The sequence below is a fragment of the Anopheles nili genome, chromosome 2 (genome assembly GCF_943737925.1).
Source record: "Anopheles nili chromosome 2, idAnoNiliSN_F5_01, whole genome shotgun sequence".
Taxonomy (NCBI): Eukaryota; Metazoa; Arthropoda; class Insecta; order Diptera; family Culicidae; genus Anopheles; species Anopheles nili.
The window spans coordinates 54,755,390-54,782,776 of record NC_071291.1 but is presented as its reverse complement, the minus strand read 5'-3'; the positions used below and the strand labels follow the sequence as shown (position 1 = coordinate 54,782,776).

The 27,387-nt window shown below is 47.9% G+C and overlaps 1 protein-coding gene across 1 annotated transcript in view; it reads left to right on the top strand.

Moving 5' to 3' along the window:
- LOC128730248 (protein O-mannosyl-transferase Tmtc3-like) overlaps nucleotides 1-27,387 on the top strand; it is a 106,336-nt gene that overhangs the window by 55,730 nt on the left and 23,219 nt on the right. The window contains exon 5 of the mRNA XM_053823284.1: nucleotides 5,671-5,786. Coding sequence (XP_053679259.1) covers nucleotides 5,671-5,786 — 116 coding nt within the window. The remainder of the gene's footprint in view (nucleotides 1-5,670; nucleotides 5,787-27,387) is intronic.

The following is a 27,387-nucleotide window of genomic DNA, read 5'->3' as shown; positions in this document are numbered from 1 at the left end:
GCCCATTTCTCGCATCCCGTGCAGCGCGAAGTTGCATCAAATTTTCTATTCACAGCAAGTGTTGCATGCTACCGAGTGGCGGAACAAAAGTTTTCCCTCCCTGAAGCCACCCTTCCGTTGCAAGGCGCACGCAAACGATGAAACAAAGCCGAAACGAAGCTCAGCGGCCACGGGCGCGCTCAAACCGGTTCCATTGCGTACGAATGTTTATGAGTTTAATTTTCATTTTTGTTAAATTTGGCGTTGCTAAATTGCTATTTGGTGATGCATGCACCGGCTTACCGGGAAGTTACCGTATCGTGGGATGAGTTTTAATAAGTTTGAAAGAATTTTTTATGTGCTTATTCATTATGACACTGTGCGCAAGAAAAGACACAACTTTGAGACTGTTTCAATTGGTTTTAAAACAAACTATTTAAAATAGTACCCTTTTTAGCTCCCTTGCTTATAACTTCAACAAAATGTTTCTGGTGAATGATTTGCCTCATCAGATTCCGACGAATCATCATAGAAACGATCCTGGCCAGGGTATCCTTCAACAACGTTTGTTGCCATGGTAACATTACATTAGCAAGCGCAGTATGCCGCCCGTTCGGTGTACATTCCAATCTAGTGGCGTACTTGATATGAAGGAGAGGCAACAAAAAATCACATCCTTCTCATAAGATGATAAAAGCATGCTGCATACTCAATGGGATACCATTGCGACAGAGCACCCGTCCAGGAACCAGCAGCCGGTCGGTTGCGTTGGTTTCATTCGTTTACACCGTCCGTCAGCCACATGGCAACGGACCCCGAAGGCATTCGATGACACTGCATCGCTCGATGATGCAGATGGCAGTGCAGCAGCAGCAGCGCACTAAGTGGGTGCACTTAAGGCCTGGTAGCTGAAATCCATCCGTTCGATCCGATGGACCGGCCAGCAGAGTTGCGTCATTGATTCGTTAAGCCACGAGGAATGAGTGAGGTCGATACTTTTTATGGTGGATGTGTGGTTGATGGATACCTTCGCTACAACAACAAAAAATAGCTGCTTGAAGCTGCTTTGTCGCATGGCATCGCAAACAAAAAAAAAGTTAACAGTATCATCCACGGAAGGAGCTAGTATTCACCAATCTCTTCCTTGAAAGATTTTTGGAGGGAGAGAAAAAGTTTTAAAAACATTTTTTTTTGTAACAAGACTCTCACAGATTTGTCAGACACCGGTTGAGATAAAATAATGCGACAAAAACAGCAGCCGTCGCGACGTCACCAGGGGTCCGCATTGTCGACCAAACTGAATTCAACCCTTGGAAAATCAGGTCACCCGAATGTTATGCTGCGTTCCTTTCCATCTCGCCGGTGCTGCAGAGTACCATCAACACATCGTAATTGTCACATTTGTCTCGCGATGTTTTGTTTTATTTGTCCATCGCGCTTTCTCCGTCACGTTTCAGAGCACCACTGGACGGTTCGTGTCAACATTGGGGCACAAGTTTCATTGCGCTCGTTGGCGTTGCACTTTTTTTTACTTCATTTCGCTTTTTTCCATTCTTTTGTTTCAACATCGCGCGCTCGTTTCGTATTTTATATACGCTTTGCTTTCACATTTTTATATACCACTTGGTGCCATCGTTGGAAAGCTGCGGAGACGTTTGGGACAATGTTTTTATGTTATCTATCTCAGGTTTGTTGGTCAAATTTTTCAAAAGTGGAGATACCCAAAGGGCCATCGCTCATGAGCGCTCTCACCGGTTGTGTAGATGTTTGCCTTTCCACAGCTATGCGGCCGTTGAGCTGTAACAATGCCCTTTTTTGGTACAATTGCTCGTTCGTTTATGGTTATGCTCTGGGCATTATTTAAAGCACATAATGGTGCGACAGTCTTTGCTTAGTTGAAATATACATGCTTAAGATAATTGCACCTGAAAGCGCTTTTGAATACGGAGGTCTTTTCTCTATTGTCGGCGTTTTTTTTTTTTCACGTAAGGTCGCGAAGCTATTGTAATTCACCGACACTCGGATAGCAGCGCACCTGAAGAATGGGAATTTGTTGATTTTTTGACGAAGCCGTCCAAAGAAAGCGACATTCCGCTTTGGGCTTGCGAACAGGGCAAGCAATTTTTCATCGTCCCTGCACTCGTCATGCTCGTTCACCCGCACAATCCGACACTGACGGAGGGTGCTGAATCGAAGTGGTTCGATTCACGGATACTTTCTTGCCACCAGCGCTCCCAGCGACTGCTGATGGATGACGCCCACCATCGGTGGCCCATTATTTATTCCGCTTCCTTTCTGCTCGGGGCTTTCTACTCTACCTATTACCGCCGTTTCCGCACAAACGGTTGCATTTGCCGGGTCGGGCCCGGCTGCGGAACACTCTGTGAATTTGCACTCCTTTAGCAAAAACCTTTCACAATGCTCGGCGAGATTGAAACGCATCAATCTGGCGGAGTGATGATGTGGAAAAGAATCGCACGTTGGCAGCGTTCGACCGTACCGGGGGAGGGATTGGCGAAAATTGATCCAACAGTGAGCCTCGCGCTCTACGACACATTACGGGGTGGAAAAAAAAACATTCATCTTGATTTAACAGCAGCAAACGTTGATATTACCAAAGAAAAGAGAACGATTTTGTCCTCTTCATTTTCTGATTTTGGAACATTTGTATACGTTGCAATGCTTTGTTTTTATTTCGCTGCTATTCGAACGTTGCTTGTCTCACTGTATATTTTAAATTCCTTTGCCAAAGGAATAAAATTACAAAAAAAAATGGTACAAACACTATCCCGTTTGCTAAGCCAATAAAGAGAATATTGATATCATTTACACGCAAGTGCCCCGCACGGATCAAATTACTGACCGCCGATTTTCATCGCACTTAACCGTTGCTCCATTTTGTAATTAGCAGCATTATAATTGGGCCATTATACATTTTCCCGTGCTTTAATTAGTGCTCATCAAACAGAACCGAATAATCACCTGCGATGCAGGGTCCGACCGGCTCTGCGAGAAAGGACAAACACCCTCGGCAGGGGTTTTTTCATACCGTTTCTCTCGTTTGCATCCTTCGAATAGCGAAAAGGGTTAATTTCACCCGGATACTTAAAATATGTCGTTCGTTGTCGCAGGTCCGTTTTGTGTTTTTTTTAAATTGCTTCATTGTTCATTTTAAAATTTTGATTCCTCTTACTGCAAAAAGAAAATGTTACCCTTTTCTTCGGTCTCTCGGAAAAGCGTACAGAGACTCAGTTTTACTCAGGCACTTCAAATAAATAAATATTCTGAAATAGTTCAAAATATGAACGCATTGCTTCATATAATCGTGTGAACAATTGCTTTGCGATACTTACTACATCAAACAACGTCAAGCACCAGGCGTCTCCATCTTATTTTATGAAATTCTGAGAAATTTTCATCGCTCGGTGCATAACATAATTCTCAAGCAATTAAACTCTCTGCATTATACCTTCATGCATAGTACCATTTCTGCCACAAGCACAACACAAGCTACGCCTTAGTAATGTCAAACACTTCCTTGAAACGAGCTTCTTGAGAAGAGAAAAACGTAGTAAAATACAGCATGCCGTGGGTGGAGAGATTGTGCTGCTTAGCACCACTGCTTGCAGATATCGTTCCACTTCAAGATTGCTGCAGACGCAGAAACTATAACGAGGCATAAATAAATGCACAAATAAACACAGGCCATTCTCCATCGCTCCGAACCGGCGCCCGATGGCGTCGGGGAGCTAAATCCTGTCAGCGCTGCGCTTCTCTGGGAACGGTCCGGAGCGACTGTTTTCCGCTTTTGAAGCGCTTAAATCATACTCACCGTCATGTTACACCGGACGTCGGATTGTGTTTCCTCGGCAAAACAAATGGGTCGTTACATATGTACCGGCGCCATGTCACATTTATCACTGTTGCAAGAAGAATGTCGTGGGTTTGGTTGGGGTGCGCCGTTCGAAAAACATTGATAATTCATAGGTTAAGCTTTCCTGCAAGCACCGGGAAGCGGATGTTTGCTAAGGGATTGGACGATATTTAGCTTTCGGTTCGGGAACTACCTCTACAACCGTGTTTTAGGATTGTTTTGAGGTTTCCCCCTTGCATTAAGCGCTTATTAGTACCTGACGATAATATCGGTACACATCAAGCTGTCATGTAATAAAATCTGCTCTTATTTGCGCGAAACACAACCATAGTTTTTTTTGGCTTATTTTTCATCTATCAAAAAAGGATGCTTAATTGTTTCCATTATTTGCGCGCGCTTTTTCATTCTCCTCTCGTCGTAAGCCAAGCATTACTTATCCCTCACGTGCACGTCATCAGAACACGTGCGCGTACTATCACCTCAATGTTTCAATTTTTCTCCATTTACCCGTACATACACGCCGAAATTCCCAAACCGTTGCAACCTTCTCGGAAAAACCTTGCGTTGTTCGGTTTGCTTGTTGTTCAAGGTAAATTCTGCAATTCGCATCCAGCGGGTTGTAATCACGGGTGCTTTCGCTAGTGGCAGAGGAATAGATTAAAATCACGCTCCGGTGCACCATGTGGAGGATTCTGAGCGCATTGTTTGCTCTCGTTGCGTTCCATTATCCCATTTCGGATTGTTTTGGCAGATCAGTATTTTCGGAGCAACACACCGACCGTTTAACAACAACCGCCGGAATGAATTATTCACTCACCATTTGATTGTAATGAGCGGTGAAATGTTTCCATCAGCAGCGAACGGCTCCCGATTGTCGCATAGCTCCGAGGCAGTGTCGCTGTTACAAGCGCAATTTGCATGCGAAAGCTAATAAATTGTTCATCTAAACGATGGCATCCACCGTAAAGGAGGTAGCTTGCCGGCGTGCCTGTGCTGGTGTATTTGAAAGAACTCATTGCACATTTTTACGATAACCATGAAACAGCAAGCGCTTTCAGCCCTCAAACTAGCGCTCGAAAGTAGAATGATTAATGAACAAACATGCTGCCGTCGCTTGGGAATTGAGTTGAAAAATGGGCGGATGGATATTTCATTTAATTAAATACCTGCTAGGCATCAGAAACTGTTCCATTCCCAGCACTGGTTCGTACGGCACTGGTAGTTTGTGTTCCGGGAAATGTTTTGCCAACGTTCCCAGCCTTCCAGTCGGAAGCTCATGGGGGCCTGATCCTGACCCCAGGCGCATAGCAACTAGGTCGATAAGCTTCCTCTACGTAGTCAGTAACGTCCCTGAATAAGTCCTGTCTGTTCGTCGGTTTCGTTTGTCAACCCCGTCTCAGGTGCTTCCTCCCAACGCACTGGGAAATGTTCCAAGTCACCGGTACCACGTCCACGAAATCGGCAAACAATTCTTGCAAATGCCGCAATGCTAGCTGGAAGGCAAAACGAAGCACACGAGTTTAGAAGGCGGTGGTACCGAAATAGCAAAATTTATTCCCCCGGTTCTACGAATGCCACGACACAAACAAGCCGCCCCTACGCAAACCGTGCAAATTGATAGTAAATGAACCTGCAAAGCGTGACGATGTCTTTGAGGACGTTTAACTTAAATGCTGATAAGGGTGGTATTTTTAGACAATAGAATCAATGCGTTCGGTATCACAGGGGGATCATTCCGATTGTGCCATCTTGTAATGCTATTAAACATTGTCTAATTTGTTAACGTATTCTTTTCGCCTCTCTATTTGTTTCCGCAGGTTGGCGCTTTCTATGCCTTTCCATGCTCTCCGTCGCGACGGCTATGCTGTGTAAGGAGCAAGGCATCACCATCACGGGCGTGTGCGCGATTTACGAAATTTTCGTCGCCCAAAAGGTACGTGGTCGAGCTTGGCAAGAGCCGTCTTAGTCTTGCCACAAATTTGTTACAAAATAATAATCATTCCTGATCTCATCTGCATATCCATGGGAATATCCATTAGCAATGGTATAGCTTGTTCTGTCGTTTTCTACTATTGTCCATGGCACACGATGTGGCAAACACGAAACAATTTCCAACAATTTTCAACTGCTTAGAGCTTGTGGTGTTTTTCTACTCCAAAAAGTTATCCCAACACATGCTCCGCGGTGCTAACACAAACGAGAAAACTCAGTCAGATTGTTTCGCACGGGTCTCATCATCGGACGGAAGCTGAAAAACAAAATTATTCCAACAATTTGGGTCAATTTTTCGCATACGCAACTTAACCGGCGTGGTAGGCCATCTCGCCCGGCGCCAGACATTGACCGGCAACGGCAACGGACCGCTGGCCGATACCGCCGGAAAATTGCGGAACATTTCCATTTTCCGTTTCCCCTTCCGAAAGATTTTTCCGCTGGCTGGTGTGCTGGTGGGAAATTGTGTTGTTATTTTCCAGCCGTCATATTTTTCCCGAGGTGTGGTCGAGTTTCACCATGACCGGGGAAAATTCGCACACCCTTTCCACCCCTTCGCATTCGTTCTCTTTGTCCGTCCGCGGGGCAAAGGGTACGATAACAGGGAAACAGAGTTATTAGCGACCCAAAACCAATAAAAACGGTCCCTAGATAGAATGTTAATCGCAACATGCTCACGCCTTTGCCGTGGCTTTCAAAGGATTTGTCGCTATAGCTACCATTTTCTTTGATGCCTTTTGTTCGGAATATTCTCTGAAATAGGATTGGAATATTTTAAGCGCCTGAAGGTATGCAAAACTCATGGTTGCTCGCTGGTTGCTCGAGTGTTTGAAACGTGAAAAAAAAGATTCTTGTTGGTTTTGATAAAAGGATGCTGTTGCTATGAAACAAACGTCTCTTATCCACTATCCTGGGCTTGATATAACAACTAGCCAAGTGGAAGCAAATCTTTAGTATAAAAATATGGTCACCGTTTCACCACATTTCTCTATGCGCGTCTGATTTCCCTGAGGTCAAGTTTAGTACGTAACTTTATTTTAAAAGCATTGCTCGTGCACAAAATGCACTTTGAAATCTTGACGAACTGAAGGGCATTAATGCACTCACCCACCGATCTGCGAGGAAGTGTTGATGCTACCGGTGTTCAAACGATCCCAATGTCGGAAGCTTTCAGCAGCGTGGACTGCAGTCGAGCTCATCTGAGCTGTGCAAATCCCTGTGTAGATTATTTTTCGCCACCGTCAAGTGCATCCTTTCGGGTGGCCACCGTTTGAACCGAGCGGAGTCGCGATTTGCACTTTTTCTCCACCCACCGGTTCCATTGCTCCTATGAGGGCTGGCACTGCACCAGGAGGATGTTTGTTCAGCGGCCCCACGGTATGAGGACGGAAACGGAGCACTGCAAACATTATGTTGTTGCCGCGGATGAACATCATGTGGCATCATTTGTAGTGCGCGTAATAGCAACACCCACGGTGCGCTACTTCGCTCGCGAGTTCGAAAATGCAACTCGCGCGATTCGGCGAAACATCGCGAACGCCACTAGGATAAGCCCAGCGTACGATGATACGTAAGCCACACTCGCGCATTCTGTTGATTTTTTTGCATCCGTTGCGCACTCGACGGGATTGGGCATGTATGTGGGGAAAAGGTGCCGTTTGAATGGGATATTTCCATGTCACCGGTGCGAGATGAAAGGATGCTTTGGCGCCGATAGCTGCCTGTTGGGAAAAATCCAAAGCCGAAAGAAGCTTCGTGGAATTTTTAAGTGCAATACTCACAACGTGCCGAGTATCTGAGCTAGTTAGGCTTTAGCTCATATCACAGTTTTTTTTACAACGATTTTTTTCATTTCTTTATCCATGCAACAATGGCAAAAGATTTAAATCGTCGTCAGTTACTATTACCGCTGCTCCAGCTTATTGGCAGGTGATGTGAAATTATTTATTTTAACAGATTTTTCACACATGTGGGTTGTATTTTAATAAATTAAAAAATATGTACGTTCATTAGTATTAATCTTCAGTTGTTAAAACCATATACATAATTGCTTGTTTATGGTGTTTGCAAACTCTTACAGTGAAAAGGTGTACAAAACTGTATCAAACAAAACACACGCACGCTTACAGAGTAGCACCTTGCGCTCTTGTGACGATACCAATAAAACCCCGATGTCGATAAGTCAAACGGAATGCCTCATAGTCTTTGCTGTGTTCCGAGAAACACGTACACTTCATTATTGTCCTGTCCGGCCGCCTCGGGACGACTCGGATTCGTTCGAGCAGATCAACAAGGGCGCCGGCTCGCACTAACGTGTTTTCAACGATTCCGAACACGATCAGATAAATGGATGCATTTTTCCGTGTCAACCTCCAACCATCACGTCCGTCCCCGGTGCGGCCGTTTGATGTCTCTCTGGACGGACGGACGTCCACTACCGCCGGTCGTATTGAAATTCCTCGTGCATCTTCGAGAGTGACAGGATGTCTGCCGCATCAACCGTAACAACCAGACCGGGTCCCCGATCCAATCGTAATGAAATATCGATGTATTCATAATTCAATTCATCTTTCCCACTTACGCAACGGCACGAGAGACGACACGATGAACGAGAACGATGCTCGAGTTTTATTGGCTTAATGCGGCAGCAGAAAGAATCCTGTCACAAGGATGCCATGGATCAGGACCTCCCGAGGACACGGCACTCGTGGTAGCAGCACCATGCTCCGGTAACAATGCCCCAATGCTAGATAGGATTCCGAGCTGCTGCTTCAGACGACGCGCCAGCGGTACGTCTTGATACGGAAAGGACACCGGCACTGATTTATTCCATCCGTAGCTGTTCGTTTGCACATTGTCTGACATTTGCTTAATCTACGGTCACCGGGTTCCCGCTTCCGCCGGTAGATCGAAAATTAAATGAAGATGGGAATGAAGTCGAACCACAGACCGAACGGACGAACATGCCCCCGGAACGGCACTGGCCATTGTTTGGCTGATGAATCACTACTACTCAGCTCCGGTACTTCAGTGAAGGAAGCACTGAAATAAGACACGATGACGCGAACGTGCAAAGATGTTGACGAGAAGCAACCCCAACAAGACTTATCACTATCCGACACGGGTACACGGGTTGCTTCTCGATCGCCCGCAGGATCCAAAACCGACCGGAGGAAGTTTTGGGTTGTATTTCAAATTTTTATTCCAACCCACCCACCAGAAACCATTGCACTTGCATCCTTGGATGCATCCTGCGCAGGTAACGACCAACCAGCCCGGAAGTGTTAGTCAACTGTCAACACGGGTCGACAGGACGTGACGACGGTGGCACAAAAAGCTGACGACATGTGCAAAGTTCTTCTATCATTTCGGTACTTTTTCATGCCCGCAAGCGGATGTACGGATGTACCAGTGTTATGCATCTTCCTCCGCCCGAAGCAGATGATGCTTGCGCGTCCTTTCGCGTCGTCTTCGTCAACGGTGCTTGAGCTTTCTGACCAGGTTTTGTTCTGTGCGCTTGTACGGTTTTCATTTTTTAGCGCGCTTAAAATCCTCGTTTGCAAGGGAAGAAATATGTCTGGTGCAATGGTGCTGTTGCGCTGTGGTGCAAGCAAAAGGACGAAACAATGTCCCAGACGGGTCAAACCACTTGATGAGATGATTTTACAAGCGCTCGCTTCTTGAGATGTTGATTTGTGTACGAGTTTTAGTCTGAACAACAGATTAATTTTAGTCTGCCGAACCAATTTGCCACATGGCTGGGCATTTCAATCCATTTTGAACGGTTTCCGTTAAATTTGAGATACTCTTCAAGCAGACTGTATTATTGGTTTGTTACAAAATATGGTGCTCTCGTGTTAACTTTATTCATACCAAAATGTTTCTTTTTTTTTTAAAGTGAATAGCTGGCAACGCCTGTCCGCTGTCCGATACTCAGGAATGTAATATCGGACTAGTCATGTCTCGTCGGTCACTGGTCCGCGTGGAAAAAAGGGTGAAAAGGACGTCCTTTTTTCGCCATCGCCCATCGCTTCGTTTCCAACGCGGACGAACCTGTCACATACCAATTACGAACAATGTGCCATATGATGAATTGAAGTGGCACCAAACCCGGCCCATTCCGGGCGGCCAACGAGCAAACGGAACGGAAATACGCACAAACCCCCGCGGAAAGCTCGCGAACGAGCCCGCGAACGGACTCTGCTCTGGGATGCCCGACCGACCCCAGACCACGAGTTAGCGTTAATGTGTATTTGTTGGCAGTTCTTTCCGAGCGGCAACGGAAGGAAGCAGCACTCGCTTGTAGTTGGGGTGGAAAATCGAAAAACGACGCCTCCACCACCAGTGGGTTGGCCGGAAACGGCAACATAAATCAATTCTAACCAGCGCGCTTGACGCGTGAGCTTCGAAGCGGATACACGCGCGGTTTGGGAAATGATTCGTCGTTCCGAACGTTCCGAGCGCTCGGGACAGCAACATTGTGGTCCTTGCGTGGGGCCATACAAGCCCCACCCAGCCACGTACACGAGATCGCACGCAAACGCTCCCGCCCAATGCTATGCGACAAATTTCAATTAAACCATACATTCGAACCGACGAGAAGACCGCCGTTCTCGATGGGCGGCAGATCCAAAACTTACGCCATCGGAAGCGTCCGGGTCGGTGCCACCGAAAACTTTTCCCTTTCCCAGACTGACTGATGTGCAGTCCATCCATTTTCGTCCCGAAGCAGCCGCATTTCCCGTGCGTACCCGGCCACCGGTCCCGGAGTGGTTTGAAATATCGCTTTCAAACAATATTATAAATCGCTCCCCGACCGACCTTCGCACCGAAAATGGGACACGTCCGGAGGGTGTTCTTCAAAATCGAGTGCCATTTCGCCGTCGCGGACGGGCGTGTGGTTTATTTTCCCGGCACCGTGTCGTGTGTTTTTCCGAGCAGTGCTCTCTCGGTTGTGTTTGCCCAGTCGGCACCATCGTCCGACCGGTTGCGAGCGTGCACACTTCAACGCAGCATCGGGTGGAACCAGACTGCGAGGACGTTCCGGACGCTTTTCACCCCTTTTTTTTCGTCATCGTCGTCTTCTGCTTCTTCTTCTGCATCCCCGTTTTGGACCGGCGACGGGAAAGTAACGCCAAAAACTCCGCCCGGACGCCACGAATAAGCGCAATGATTGAGTGACAAACGGAAAAGCAAACATCGGCACATCGTTCGACCGACGCGCGGACATGTTGGGTGGTGGGCGGAATTTATGGTAATGGGCTCAGGGGCACTGGCCGAGGTTCGCCGTGGGAATGGGGACGCGCGTTCGTGACGCGCAAACGAACGCGCTCTGCCATCCGTCGAGTGTCACTGGGGAAGAAATTGGTTGTCGAGTGGATGTTTTTGTGTGCCGTGCTCGAGAGCAGGATATGAAGCGGAGGGAGGGGGGGTGAGGGAAGAAAGGGCGTGGTGTGGGAGGAGTGAGTGGGTGGGACTGAAACGTATATCCTGCTTTGTGCCGCGTTTCAGGCGTTCTTACAGCTCCCGATGGCGAAGTGTTTCCTTTTTCACTGCGCCACCCTTCGTTGAAGCGCCAGTCGCTGCTTTATGGATTATGTGGCGATTTTTATGTTTTAAAAATCCACTCAACCCGCTTATCAAGCGCACTGTGCACAGTGGTCCCATAAGCGGGTCATGGTGGCAATATGAAGCGAAAGCTAGATAGAGCTTGATATTGCGTATCCACCACCACCACGAATCCCTTTGAGTGTTCGTTTCAATCCAGGCACAGAAAATTGTTCCTCGTTAGCCTTATGTTTGGGGGAGGGTGGAAATTTTCATGCATCTTTGATGAGAGTCCATGTTCACGTGGCGCACAAAAGGGCATGTTCGTAGTAATACCGCAACTAACTACCCTAACGCTTTCGCATTCGCAACCGTGGGAAATGTGCTCCACGTTGGGAAGGTGTCCTGCCACTAGGACAGGTGAACCGAAATGACCCGCTTCGGATTCAAACATCAAGGGTACATTGTCACAATCGGAGCCCACCCCGGTGGGTGGAAATGGTGATTTTATTCCGGATGCATACGCTTTTTACGACCACCGGTGCCGGATTAATTCTCCTCGAGCAGATTTAATGGTCGCACCGGAGCTGGGAGCGATTGCTTCAGTTTTACGGATCAGTGGAGTTTTCCTACCTGTTATTTTTTTTTTTCTATTCAACCCATTCAAGCGTTCTCGGAAACGTGTTAAGTATTGATTCCAAGACTTTATCTGGTTATCTTAGTTTTTTTTCATTTCGATTTCTAGAAGTGGTTTGAAATGGAAAAGGATGTGTATAGTGCCTTCTAAGAATTTCATTAAAATGGAAGAAGTGCAGCTGATACCACATTCAAGGACTACAATTTCAAACAAAGGACCAAACTTTTGCTTGATTAGCCACATGTGAAAACTGTTACGCCGCATGTGAAATTTAACCAGGTGTTCTGAGTCAACCTACACTCGACGCGTGTGCAAGCAAGCACTTATTTATTAATTGGTAAATAGATTAAAAATTGCATAACCATTCCCGGAGGACGATGAAACGTCGACGCTATCGGGGTAGTGCCATCATAACTTCCAACCGATCTACAGGCCCTGCCTGGCAGAAGTGTTGATAATTTGTAATCTAACCAGCTCGTAGCCCCGGGGCTCGTTACGTTCTTCTACTTCTAGCGCGAGCGAACGGAATCTATGGCCACGTACGAACGAACGTCGTTTACTCCATTAAAAAGCAGTAACATTTTCGGGACGACCATCTTGGGAGGGCCGGGGGCTACGTTCATTATGCAGGGACACCGTGCCTAGACATCCTTAATGCGTTTCTGGTGCCGTGGAAAATATTTCTAAATTATTCATCACAAAAGTCGCTTCTCGTTTAGTCGTTTAGCCGACGAATAGTAGATACCACCAACGCTGAAACGTTCGGTTGTGGTTTCTTTCTAAAATTGTTAGTTCATTTGTTGCGTGGGAAAACGAAATGTCACAACACTTTACCATTAGCGCTCGGTTGGAGATAATTGCAAACTCTCCGTGTCCCTGCATGGAACACCTAGTGGCCGAACCCTCCCGGTGTTCGCTCGTCAGGACGTCAGAGCTCCTTGTAAACCATCTGTTCGCCAGCGACACATGTTTGGTGGTTCTTTTTCTCACTCTCTCTCTCACTCTCTCTCTGGTCTCGCACGAAGGGCGCGTGTAATTTTCGTGCTGCGATAATAAATTTATAATGACATCCGAGAGCACCCAACTCTCCCACGCACAAGGCATCCCCAAAGGAGCGCCAGGATCCAACCCGACCTGGCTGGAAGATGTTGTTTGGCAGGCTATTTTTAACCGCTCGTTACCATCGCCCGGCATCTTTGCGCGTTGCGCGGCAAGAAGAGCGAGCTGGGCCACGGCAAACAACCGGCACCTGTACCGTTCCACAGGACACTCGGAAGGGCTGGCAAAGCACCCGCGCGGAAGGATATGAGAGCGCCTGTGGCGGATCGCACCGAAAGCGCACCGCTCGTATATGTTGCACGTTAGCGTTTATGTTGCCGGTACGAGATGATGTTATTAGCGGTGGCAATGGTTCGCATTTCGGAGGGGAAAAAGGTTTTGCCCATTTGGCCTCCCTTCGCTCACCACGCTCCTAACGACGGTGCGCCATCAACGTCAGCCGCAGCAGCGTCCTGGGCAAACCTGGAACGCATGCCGTCGCGAAATGATGATGGCGGAACGACATTTTAAGCGACGATCTCCTAATGGTTGTACGGGCGCCAAGGGAGCCCCGGGGTTCGATGTTGGGGCCACTCCTGTGGCCCATGATGAGTGTAGGATTGTTCCATTCCCATTCCGCGCTTGAGTGGAGATTGTTTTTTTTTTTTTTTGCTCTCTTCGCACTTTGCTCACCATTGCTCAAATGCTCATATTTTTGCTTGTTTCCTTTCCATTTGCAGGTCAGTATGCATGTTTCGGTTGACAAATGATGCCAAAAAACGGTTGCGCTGCCGCCACCGTGCACCTGAGTGAGTGTTTTATTGTGTTTTCGCGGAAAGTTTCTCATCGCGTCGCGTTTCATATCCTTTTTTTGTACGTGCGCGTGAGGTACCTTTCCGCGACGGCGGTGCAGGATTATGCCTTGTGATCCCTTTTTTTTTCTCAGAAATACCCAGCCCCAGATCGGGTTGCTTGGTTCTAAAACTTTTCTGATGAAAGCTGTCAGGTGACGGAACTTGTGACATTGCCTTACCGTTTGTGACAGTTTCAAGTCGCGTGTGTGAGTGTGTGTGCATCGTATCAACAATGTTTAAATTTTAATTCCATTGAAATTCAACGTACGATATATATATTGTTGGGAATGTTATTCTGCTTCGAAGAGCACATTTCAACTGGACCGCCGTATATTGCTGCCATACGGTGAATGAAATAATTGGATACGCTGCTCGTTAGCCACACGAGGATGCAATATTCCACAGACGTCGTAACAGCGTATGCGATTAGTTCCAGCGCAGACACACGGGAAGGTTAGCATCTAAGGTTCATTTCACCAAATTATGTGTCGCTTCCTCGAAGAGGGTTCACCCCCTCGAGGCCAGTTCGTCAATCGTTGCTCACTGAAGAAGATGAAGCTGGAAACTAATTACAACCACCATTACATCCCCCGACGCCCGACAGTTCGGATGTGTTAGGATTCCAGTGCTGGTGTGCTTGTGTAACAAAATCCAGCCACGAACTGGCGCTCGTCCACAGCTATGCGCTAAACATAGATCCTTCCAGCTAACACATCGACCGCGTCTTGCTTTCGCCTACACCAACGCCACTGCCAGCAAGGACGAACGTCTCGAACGAGCTTTCCCGGGCTGATGCAATCGGTTACATTTCGTCGGCATTGATGCGGCAAAACTTGACTGCCGTGGGATGATACCAAGGTGGGCGGACGACGAGGACGCAAGAGCAGACGCCCCTTCGGTCTGTCAAAAGTGCACGGATGCAACTCCCTTTCGACGGAGGAACGGCTTCTCGTTTCGGCGCATGGCACGTTTCCAACCGTGCTGCATGCTGCTCTATCTGTCTGAAACTCATTTTTCATTTCATTTTCAACCTCCACGTGACCCCGTCGAAGAACGCTTTGCCTCCGGGGAACCGTTCGAGCGCACCATGAGCGCTGGAAAGATGCGAGCTTCACGTTTCGCAAACCAGAACCCAGGGACGTCTGCACCGAAATACGATGGATGGATCGTAGGGCTCACGCTGGCGTCAAGTGCATCAGTGCAGACGCGGCCCAGTTTGCTTCGCTCGTAACGTAGCTCAAATGCCTCGACATTGCTGCGAAGGAACTGCACTAATTTACCGAGCTGAAGCAAAACGAACAAATAACCCCCGCCTCCTCGGTACACACCGGGAAAACCCGTGGAAAGATGGCCTCCGTTATCTGGCTGCTTCTGATGCCATCGCATCCGACTCCGCTTTAGGTATCTCGAATCTCGCCAGCTGGAACCGGAGCAAATGTTTACACAACAATTACCGAAAACAGTTGAAATATTTAGCCACGGTGGGCACGGGCAGGTGAGCATATGGTTGGCTCCTGGCCGGGCTGGGGTCTCGTTTTAGCTGCACACGTGGCTTTTTGGGAAACATGCTGTTTTCCGCCCGAATAGGACGCCAAACATCACGGCATACAAAATTGATTTATTTGTCGTTTAAAGCGCTCTGAAGCGTTTGCTCAGCGTTTGAGGTTAAAAGTTGCATCTAAATATCGTGTGTCTAAGGTAATGAAATTACTTATCACTCGTTTTATTGCACAAAGTAAACCATTCATTCCACTTCATTCCAGGATGTTTCGCACTCGCGGCCGGTAGAAAAGCGAGCTTTTCTCACTTGGGAATAGCCCAACGCCACCAACCAACCGTTAGCCGCTTCGGAAATATTCACTGCCAAAGCGCACTGCCGATGCAACATAGTATCATGCACTGGCTCATAAATTCCGACGCCAACACCGGGTGGGTTTTCCCCAGGAAGCGAGAAAACACATTCCACCCTGCTTGCTGCTGCTACGGGCGAAGGTCCCTTCTAAAACGGACGGGTTGCCTGAGAAGAATCTGGCTGCTCCTTGCCGGGATGGACCGGAACCATTCCGCCGGTCAAACCGACACACGTGAGACGAGAGTGCTCCAGTGCTGGTTGACTACCAACCGGTGGGTCCGTTCCCCACGGGCAAGTCCTTTATCTGGGCGTGCGTTGCGAGTTTATGACTGGTGGCACCGGATTGCGCGTCCCAGCTTTATTGCACATTTACCTTCCCCGTTTTTTTTTGTTGCACGCCTCCGGGCGAAAAAGGAGCGTATCTTCTGCCCGCATCGGACTCGGATGCGGAAGGTCTGGCGATCGTTGGCGTTGCTGGGAAAGGAATTACCGAAAAATTAAATCGAGAGTAAAACTAGTTTTAACCATGCCGGTCACTGCACGCGGCTGCATGTGTGTGCAACCGGGGCCATCCTTGGATCAACCGGGATGCTCTCCTTTTGGTGGTAACTTCGGTCCAATCCAGGCAACCCTGGAGGAACAGTAATCAACCCGCTACCACCGACGTGAAGGAGTCTATTCGACGGGAACTAATTTTTATTACGCAATTAAATGCGATGCTGCGTTTATGGAGTGGATGGATGGTTCTAAAGTGTGGATTTTAGTGTTATTGGGCTTTTAAAAGCAAAAGGGCCAGCCCCGGGGACCGCGACCGATCGAAACGGCCATTACGGGCATCTCTCCGTTCCTTCCCGGAGCCGTAACACGCTGCACATGCCACCCGCTGCTCATTTAAACCCTTCCCCGGGCTTCGTTTGCTTTGTTTCTCCGCGTGGAGGTCACTTTGCATCTCCCCGTAGACACCCGTGCACCCATTAGACTCCGGGAGGAGTACGGCCATTAGCAGGCACCAAATTACAATGAATGTTTTCGGGTGCCGAAGTTTGCGCGCTCCCTTCACCGAAACAAAGTACGCCCGGGCTCGTCTGCTGGCTGGCCACGATGGTCTTAGCCCGCGGGGTAAATTCATCGTAATGGGAGATTTTTATCACCCACTCTCGCGCGGAAACTACCACCGGGTACTGAATCACATCACATTGAACTGTAATCAAAAATTAAGACGCACTTTAGCCGCTCGAGATAACGCCACCGTGATCCGGCCTCGTGCAGAAGGGAAGGATACTGTAAAATGGAATCGTCATTAGACCTGCGGGAGCTTTTACGCGCCCGCTCGGTGCCCGTAAGTAAGCGGGTAAGTTCCGAACCGACCGTGGTTCATTAAAATCGCACGAAATCGCTTGCGTGCGTGTGAGTGTGGCTTGTTGTTTATTTTTCTCTTTTAGCCTGGCATTCGATCGGTGCCAGCAGATAAGACAAGGTGCGAAGTTTGCTGATGTTGAAATGCGGAAAAAGAGCGTTCAACAAGTTGAACACATTTTCAAAATCTGTGAGCTGCTGATTTCATATCCGTGAGTTCGCATCGAAAGCACCAAACACGCCCCAGCATTTGCGATTCGTTGAGTTTCATTGTTGTAATGCTTGAAAAAAAGCGAAAAAAAGCATCTCTTTTCCATCGAGCAAACTGTGCAAGCCAACAAAAAAAGCAAACCCTTTCATGTTGCCCATCTCACCGCCATCCCATCTCCAAAAGGCAACAAAAAGATCAATCCATAATTACTGGCATAATTTCGTTGATTAATTGCTCAGTCTGCGTCAATTTCGGTACCTTTTGTCCCGGCGGAAGGGACGCAAAAATATGTTGTGCTCTTTCTCTTTTCCTTTTTGGTGCCTTCTTCCTGGCTCCTTGTCCTGCTCGCCACCCTTTTCGCAACCGCAACCATGTGAAAATTAATCTTTCCCCTTCTTGGGACAATTTCGCCGGTGCTACGCGTGGCAAAAAAAGGGTGAGCGTAATGTATTTTGAAATACTTTCCACTTTGCTTCGGTGAGACCGTGGGGATAAAAGGGGCTCGTAAATGAAATTTTGTAATCTTCACATCAAGGCAACGCTGATCGTCGGTGGACAAAATGGTACGTTGGAAAATGGAGCACACGCACAACGAGCGAAACATTTTAAAAGAAAACATTCGCACCGCTAGTGGTTCCGGTCATGGAACGGCGGAAGACCGAGAGAGAGAAAAATGAACCTCCTTTTTACCGTATCCCACGGTCCGGGCAGCATAATGGTACGGGAAGGCCCTTTTGTGTCCCATTTCACCGCTGGAAAATCCATTATTATCCTTCCATCCTCATCCACAATGCCTTGCTTTTATCCGCCGCACCGGTGTTTGGATTGGAGGAAAATTCTTTTTGCTTCTTCTTCTCCTTCGGGTGCCTTTTGTCAACCCCTTTTTTTCTCTCTCACACAGCACCACCGAAGCCGTTTTGTTTCCCACGACCGCAGCGGAGAAACGGAAACTTTTCTTTGTTCATGGTGGAAAAATCAATTAATTGCAACAAAAAAAACACCTACAGGCAAGCACGGAATGATCCGTTGGGCGAAAGGATTTCGGTCCGGTTGGAAGTTTATTCGCTTCCGCCGTGGTCATTAACATTGGCGAGCTGTTGGAGTGGGAACAGCGGTTCGATCGAGTAATTAGTGGATATTTCTTTCGCATTTTCGCGACGAACTCGCCAACTCCATGTTTGAGCAAGCAATCTTTTGGGGTGTAAAAATGTGCACGCGTTTTCCGAAGTTGATTGGAAACGGTACCACCGGCTGACGAGTTGTTGTAAAAGTCCCCAAAAGCCATCAAGCCAATCAAACACACGTGCAAGTAAGCATTCAACGACGAATCAAAAGGATTCCGAGAAACTTCTTACGCCGAACGAAACAACGCACTACAGATCCGCGAAAATTGATTCCTTATGAGGGTATTTCAATAACGTCGAACAAAGCGGTGGGTTGCGTAGGCGAACGCGAACTAAGGCGTCCTTTCAGAAGCCACCCTGCGTTCGGCTAACGACGAGTGCCATCGGATTCCCTGCCATACGTTTTCGCTATCGACCGGAGGTCCTTTCACTCGATGGCGTTCCTTGAATAGTCAATAAATGTGCACCGCGTGAATGGCCCGGGTGCTTGAGGGTAACCAAGGAATGTCGAACGCCGGAAGTGTTTGGGCGCGGCACGCTCCGTGTCGGTTGAAATGGCTTCCATCGGCTTAAACCACTCCCCGTGGCGTCTCAAAGCCCGTCCCAGCAGGAAGTCCTACCAAACCACTCTCGCGGCTTTGCTCCAACTCACGCGGAGACGTTTTTTTCTTTGGCTTTTTCCCGCGAAATCCATTGTTTCATTCCCCACACCCTAGGTTGCTACGAAATCCGGCATCGATTAACTGTAACTCACATGCTGTGCAGGATCCGATGTCCTTCTTTTCTCCATTGGATGGCTTGGAGCAAACTCTTCCACAGCTCACAGCGCCACAACGGACGGAGAATAATAAAATGCACAGTTTCGGGTGTTCGGTGCGCTGTTTCCTTCGCCCGTACTCAACGCGTGTGTGCCGGACTAACGAGCGTTTAGGGAAAAATTGGCTTTAAAGACGCCTATATTTGAATCTCGCGTTTCGCAACCTTCCATCGCTCAGCACTCAACTCTGCTTTCGCTTCCTTTTACCCTTCAAAAAAAAGCACAAAATGCCAAGGACAAAGGAAGGATTCCCGGAAAAACCCACGGATTTTGTTTTCGTTGGAGATGGATTTTGGGCAATATTTGTTGCACGCTACCCGGCCCTTGTAAACCGGCTTTTCTTGCGAAAACTTTTTGGCCGTGCAGTGGAAACCCTTCCCCAGCCAAGCCAGCAGGGATCAGATTAGTTCGGGAACATTTTGGGGTAGAAAAACAGTCGATCCTTCCACGACAATGATGAATGGGCCCGATGGAACGGAAAATGTTACCTGAAGTTGTTTGGAAGGACGGGCATAAGAAACACCGCTCACTCGTTTTAGAGAGACCTTTTTCGCCATAATATAATATAAACGTATTTTTAACACGCTCAAAGTGTGCTATATGAAAGTTTACTACAAAGTACTGGGCGTCTCCATTGCTACCAAAAATTGTTAAAATAAGCAATTTTAAAAATAATCCTGTAGCAAAATGAGATATCATTATCGAATTTGCTGTCAATAACTTCCCACCTCAGATTATTTCTAGCTCAGCTTTTCGACCCTAATTCCGTTCCATCTGAAAAAAACCAATCTATCGACAAACACTTACTGATAATGGGCTCCATTTTTCTTCTACACCGTAATCCATACCGAGTATCAAGAAAGAGAGCTTCAAAAATTCAGCAGCATTACCGGACGGAAAAGCTAACCCCTACTTCCACGCCCTCGTTCGCTATCCGGAACTCAAATTGCATCGCCTAGCCGTTGTGGGAACTGCACTTGATTCGATTAGCTCGCTTTTCCACCCCCTCGTTCAGCGGAAGCTTAGCTAAGTAAGTCCATGGTGCAATACATTGGTCTTCTTTCGCCGAGTCTTATCGGGCGGTAAAAGGAAAAGGCAACACGGGGCAAAAGCACATTACGTGTGCGCCGCGTCCATCCGCTGGTGCAGGCAATCCGATAAAGACGTCAATCGATGCGTCAAGTGCAGCTATAAATAATATCAGATTTATCACTGTCGGTTGAAATATTCGGTTGCTTTGCACGAGCTGCTCGATAAGCCCCGGTTAGAGTGCTGCTGAAACGAACCAATCCAATGTTTCATCATCGTGGTTGAGTGCTTGCCAACGCGAACGGAAATAGAAAAAGCTCGCTGATGCCAAAGGGTCGTTATTTATTCCCGACTGAACGGTGATTGTGCGATATCGCAAGCTTATCATGCTCCGCAAATGTGCTTTGTCTCTTTGGTGCGGTGGTACAGTTTCCGAAATTCGAGCTGTGTTCTTCGCATGTATTTTTCATAACCCTAAACATCCGGCACATGAGTTTGTGTTTAAACTTCGACGTGGTTTAGCTTTGACCGCACCACAGCAAGCGTAAATTAATCAATTATCTCCTCTGCTCGGGAATGTGGTGCCCTTTCCTTTGTTTTGACACTCGAGAAACTCATCTTTTGAATCGCCGCCCTTGGTGGATGGGTGAGCTTGTTTATCTCACTATCGATCCATCTCGCCGTTCGCCCTAGAAGTATTCCAATTTCCGTCCACTCGATATCCGCCATCCCGTCCACTGTCTCCCAAAGCAAACTCACCACCCTTTGCTTCGGGGGCTTTGTTCTGCCGCTCGGACCTTTGATTGATAATACCCCAATGGATAACACACTTCCGCTTGGATGCCATCGCTGTGTGTGTTGGGGATATTTTTCTTTCTTTGCCTTCCCCGATAGCTCTATTGTTTCTGGGCTGCCTTTGCCATTGGCCACAGCAGCAGAATGATATGTGTGACCGGTTTCGTCTCCAATCCCATCACCAAGAGAACGACGATGGAGGCGCCTGGTCGCCGTTGGAACTGTCAACAATTGTATCGTGATACACGCCGTCTTCGGTTCGTCCTTCTCGGTCCGTCATCGTGTGTGGTCAGGGTGGTCTAAAGTTCAGACAAATGCGATACCAGCACGGACTTGCAAAAGGGGGTGTCCTTCGAGCGTTTCCTCCTTCCCGCACGAGTTGCCCCGGGGGTCAAAGTAAAGCCATTCGAAGCAAATGTGTCCTCGAAGAATTCATCAGCGGGCGTGTCGATGGGAAAGTGTATCGAACGTCCGGTCATCTCGAAAGCGTCTGCCTTACTCCGGGCGTATAAAGTAAAGCGTAAAAGCTCCCACAAACCACTACACACAACCGATGGCAGGCTGAAGCAAGGGCCCAAAGAGCATTTCCACTTACGATGGCGAACCCACTTGGCCCCCTTGGCGCCCTTTTGTGCCCGGTTCACAAGAGGACGTTGAACGAATATTTAATTCTAATGAAAGAACAACGAAGCAACTGCCGGGCGACACATTCGAGCCCTTGGTCCTTGGCATGTGAACATGCGAATCGTAGCACATGGAGCATAATGTTGTGTACATTTCCTACGAACCATTTCCGCTTCCCGCTCTCTCCCCCCCGTGTCGTCAATCCTTGTTGGTCCTACGAAAACAAAACTCCACCCGTGCCTCCGTCTGCGTCTTGAGGCTTGAGAGGTTTTGTTTGCTCTACTTCGAACGCATCACTTGCAAGGGCGGTGGGTACTGTAAAACATATTTTCTTTGCCTGCATTAGCATGTTGATTTCTGGTCCCGTTCTCCTCATTTCCCACGATCCGTGCAAGTATCCGCTCGGTTATGCAGCTTTCCTCGGTGTGTGTGCGGGTGTTTGTGGTGCTTACGGCGGACTTACGATGGCCTCGCGGCAGAAACATAAAATAAATCATAACAACCAAAGGAAAAAAACGGTTGCCCCTGGCGTGGACACCATCACTAGCATATTGCGTAAGAAATATCAATTCCTTCACGGTACAATCCACCGCGCAGCTTTTAGAATCATCCCCAAAAGGACCCCGTCGGTTTACACGGAAAAGTACTCCAATTATTCGTACCATAAAACACCCACACTCGTGTGCCAAGCGCGCCCAGCGACAAATAGGCCAGCGATAAATCAGCCCACGTTTGGGGGTTTGCAAAATCGCGATAAACCAATTTTGTGCTCGCCTTTTCGGGGAGTCAATGTCTGAAAAAGAGCGAGAGTGTGAGAGAGAGAGAGAGAGCTGATAAACTATCTCGGTGGTTGGTTTTTTTTTCAGTACGCTAAAAAGGCTTTATCGTGAACCCAGCGGCCTGCAAAATGGGTTACTGTGGAACTTTCGTAATCGTGTTACGGATCCGCTGCCCTGCTCGCAGCAGAAAATGCCACTGATAAAGCAAGACGCCAACAAGCAGCCAGCCTAGAGGTCGAGATCTCGCACACCTCCTACGTGTTGTAGGCAGGAGCAGGATATGTGAGCGAGAGAGGAATGCAAAAATAAAAAAAGTTTGTCCATAAATTATACGCTACCGATTTTACTACGCTATTTTTAGCACCACCAGCCAATCCCGGCCACGGTACAAAGTTCAAATGAGCCGTGATGACGGTGGCTCGCCCCAACCATCACCGGTCCAGAGCGCTTTCGGTCCGATAAGGACCCGACTCTTGGCACCTTTGGTTTGAGCGTACGCCAACGCAGGGCACCATCGGACGTGGTGTCGATGAACATATTAAAGCCACACCGGAGAAAAGCGGGCACCGGCAGGCTGAGCAATCTATTGCCGCTCGCCACGGGAGGTTATAAATCTGGCCTGTTCGCTCCGACGATGCATATCCTTCGGGTTCTCCGCGACGTACCGTCCTGGTGAGCCACGCATGTCCTTGATATCATGCATAATAAATCCTACCCAAGGGTGTGTGTTTTTCCCCCCGATCCAGGATGATATTGAAAAAGGGATCGCCCGTGCACGCGGGTGGCGTGCTTCGGTGCCACCCAGCGCGGTGGTCACCGGGAAATGAAATGTAGGAAAACTTTTGCACTTAGGAAGGGAGGGCAAGTTTTCCTTAGCCTGGGTGTTGTGCAAAGCAAGAGAAAGGATTCAACCTTCACCGACACCCGAGTGGATCGCGGATTTTCCCTCCGAACGGGGCGCATTCGCGATTCAAACGTGCTCGCATTTAACGGACGAAAACCGCATCGAGGGGAGGATGCTGGCTGAAAAGCTACCATCTGACAAAGTATATGCAGGTCTCGTGTGGGGTTTCATCTAGGCCACACGGGCACGAAGCTAGCGAAACCAAATCGAGGTCACAAAATGTCGACCTGAAGTTGAGGGTGGATGTTTTTCTCAACCCTCACCATTTAAATCCTCACCATCTAACCTTGGACCGTGTTTTTTTTTTTTTTGCTCACAGCAGAACCTTCTGCCCCACTGGTGGCTTCCTCGTGTATCGTGAAAGCTTCACCGATGTAAACGAAGTAAAATTTATCTACAAAACCTGTTCCTAGAGGGATTTATTTTTTTACATACTTTTTTCAGAAGGAGTTTTTGTGTTGCAAACTTTCCAAACTCGGTTACACAGACCGAAAACGCGGAGAAGTCACTCGGGTGCTCATTTATTTGCGCTTGCATCAGCTAACGAGAAACGTGGAAGAAAGAGAGAGAAGGAATAGAACAGAAAGCACATTTTAACGCAGTAAACCCAACCGCACACCGTGCTAATACAACCCTTTCAGCAGCGAAAATAAGACACGAGTGTGCTGCTCACCTGGTGCAGCAGCTGGGCGGCGTAGAGCGCCTCCTACGGGAGACATTGTAAGCTAACTTTTGCGCCGTATGTCATCGTACAGAGCAGCAGCGGATTCTCAAGTGGCAAGATAGATGATGGCAAACATTTGGTCCGTTCTTCTTCCACGACTCCACAACTCGCGCATTTCCACTTCCTCGTTAGTGTGACAAAAGTTTTCCCAGTTTGGCGTATCGAGCGTCGGTGGCATGGTTTTCTTTCTAATGCATGCAACTCACATGGCACCGGGCGAAACATTTCCCAATGTGCTGAAGTTTTACACGAACTCCGGCGGTGGTGGTGTTGATGATTCATAATTGAAACACCCTGTCCCGCAGGCGAGCTTGGAAATGGTAATTTCTCTGCTTTTTTTTTGTCCCGCTCTGTGATCAACGTGTTTCGTATTTGAACAGACAATTCCCAAAATTTTGTTCGCACAACGTCAGTGCTTTGGGAGCTCTCGGAAGGAAATTCAACCTAACATTCTTTCGGTGGGTGGATATTTTGCAATACAACGGTCGTTTCTTTTCCGAAGATCCACTCACAACACCCTGATAGAACACTTACATGATCATGGCATCATGGTACTTTCTAGGAAGGAAATTTTACCGTACGTTCTATGTTTCACGTTTCAGTTAGGTATGCCTTAAAACAGCCCGGCCAGAGCTTGCTGCACATTTTCGCGTTCCACTGCACCGCTCAGTCGCTTTCCACGTATTATGCTGTATTTTCAACATTCCATCACCGCCAAACCGGACATAATTACGCACGGCTAACGAGCGGGCTTTGGTTTCCATTATTATACCGTTCATTTTCCTTTGTGCTGACGTACTGTCCGAAACGCATAGACCACATGCATTATTACCGGGAAGCAATATAAATATGATTTTTTTTTTTAGCGGCGCGTACCACACACATTTTGTTCCGTGCACTTTTTCATCAAAATGGGGGCGGGCTTTTTAGTAATTTCTCACCGGCGCCAAATTGTGTTAGCAAGCTGCAATCATTCGGTTTCGTGCTGCTTGTGCATGAATGCATTTCTGCTTTATGTTATCCTGCAACTAAAATTTAGTGATATTGATATAGCTCTCAACAAAAAAAAGTTTCCAAGAAGATTGATATATTTTTAAATTGTGCATAAATTTAATAAAGCACTGCACATCAAAGGCAACATAAAGCCAAACGCACCGCATCGCTTATACCCCGGCGCAGTCCCAGCTTCGTCCTGCGGTAGTTCAAAGAAAAAATTAAAGCACCAAAAAAAAAAGCATTCCAAACGCTGTCACAACGGCTGTGTCGTCCCAGCCCGGCACGACGTAAGGCTCTCTCCACCCCTTTTTGGTTTTCCCGTGGCGCGTTTGCTCACAAAAAGTTTCGCGTCGCGGTGAGCATAAATCAAAATGTAATGAATTTTTAACAAACTTTCCACACCGACATGGGAAGCGTTTTGCGGATCGGAAGCGCGCCCACACGCTGTCGGGTGGAAGAAACGGCGGGTGGTTGGGTGATGAAAGAGCGAGAGAGTAAAAAAAAAGAGGAACAACCCACGATGTTTTCAACCCCCTGTTCCGAAGCCCAACGTTCGCGTTCGATAATTACATATGTTTCCCAGTGCCTTACTTTCAGCGATTCCGTACACGCATTACAGCCCGATTTTGCATACAATTATCATCCCCGATGACGAACGGCTCAGCCCAGGCTGTTGCCGGGGTGCATGTGTACGCACAATAAACCACCCACCGACAGCTGACGGCAGGTTTCGGTGGGGGGGGGTGGCCTGTCGCATCCGTCTGGCGGATAACTTTTCGCGATCGAGCTGCTCGCAAGCGAGCGCAAGCATAAATTATGCACATGGCGTGAAGCGCTCCAGACTCCTGGCAATCCGAAGTCAATGCGAGGAAAAAAGCCCACCCCACCAGAGAAGGGACTTACACGAATGTTGCGCTGAAAAAAACAACGAATCCTCAGCCAACCCTCAGTCGCGCACAATCGTTGCACCGGGCGTAATTGAAACTAATGAACGACTGATAGTGAAGTTTTCCGCGCCCTTTCGCTCGTGCCACCGGAGGCAGGGCACAGCGTTCATTTTAAACTATGATAAATGAACGGAAGGTAAAATTAATTTCTCTACCAAGCAACAATCGGTGCATATGATTAATGGTACACAACGTGTCCTGTTTTATTTCCTCACTGTTTAATCCGGTCACTGTCGTCCTTGTCTGTGGGGCTTGTTTTTTTTTGTGTATGCTTTTGTTCCTTCTCCGTCGATGTACCGATGTATCTATTTGTGTCAATTAAAGGGAAAATTTATTTTTTCTCTCCCCCTTCCGTCACGCCATTGGAGCATTGGGTACTTAATGGTTCAAATTTTTGCGCTATATCTCGCGCATTGTGTATGATTGATAGCGCTACTCCGATGCTGACGTACACGGTGATGGTGGTGGTACTCGGCCCATACCTTTTTGTTCCGGCTACCGTTCTATTAAGCTTACCATAAATATTAAATTCAATGGCAGTTACATTTTTTTTTGTGCACTCACCACTCCACCCAATTGCGCACGACGCGACGCGTATGCTCATTTATTTATAGTATTGCGCACATTATTAACATACTCACACACGCTTCGCTCGTGCCAGACGAGCAGATTCGTCAGTCATGCCAGTCGAGGAATCAATCACAATAAAATATCATCTTGCTCCGTATTGCCGCTCGATATCGAATCACTCACCCTGCCTGGCGAGTGTCCCAAAAAAAATGAGAGAAGAAAAAAAATAGCTCCGGATATCACTTTGGAGCATAAATTCAAATCTCGATCACCGACCGCGCCCTCAAGGATGCGTTGTGGGGCAGGAAAATCGATTGCAGCAAGGACAGCAGCAATCGCAGTGGCAATCGATGGCAAGAACGTCTCCAAGAAACGGATATCGCTTGCTCGAGCGCTTTTTCTCGGTGCTTCCACCATAGAAAACCACGCGCACCCAAAAGCCAATCGTCCATAAACAGCATTATTATTACGTCGGAATGAGGGAAACTTTGGCCGGAAAGGGGATGCTCCGGGTTTCTTCACGTGCACGCTCCCCGGTCGCCGAATGCCGGTACACGAGCTAGGACAAAGTTGAAAAGTTCAGTAAAATAAGCATAAATTTACTGCGCCCATCCCACCGCCGGTGGGGCTTGCGCACACTCCGAGGACGACGATTCTGGGAAAAGGGATTTTCCAGCAGCTTCTGGTTTTCCCGGGCATCGATGCAGGGCCCGGTACACGTCTCAGACTGCTCGCTGT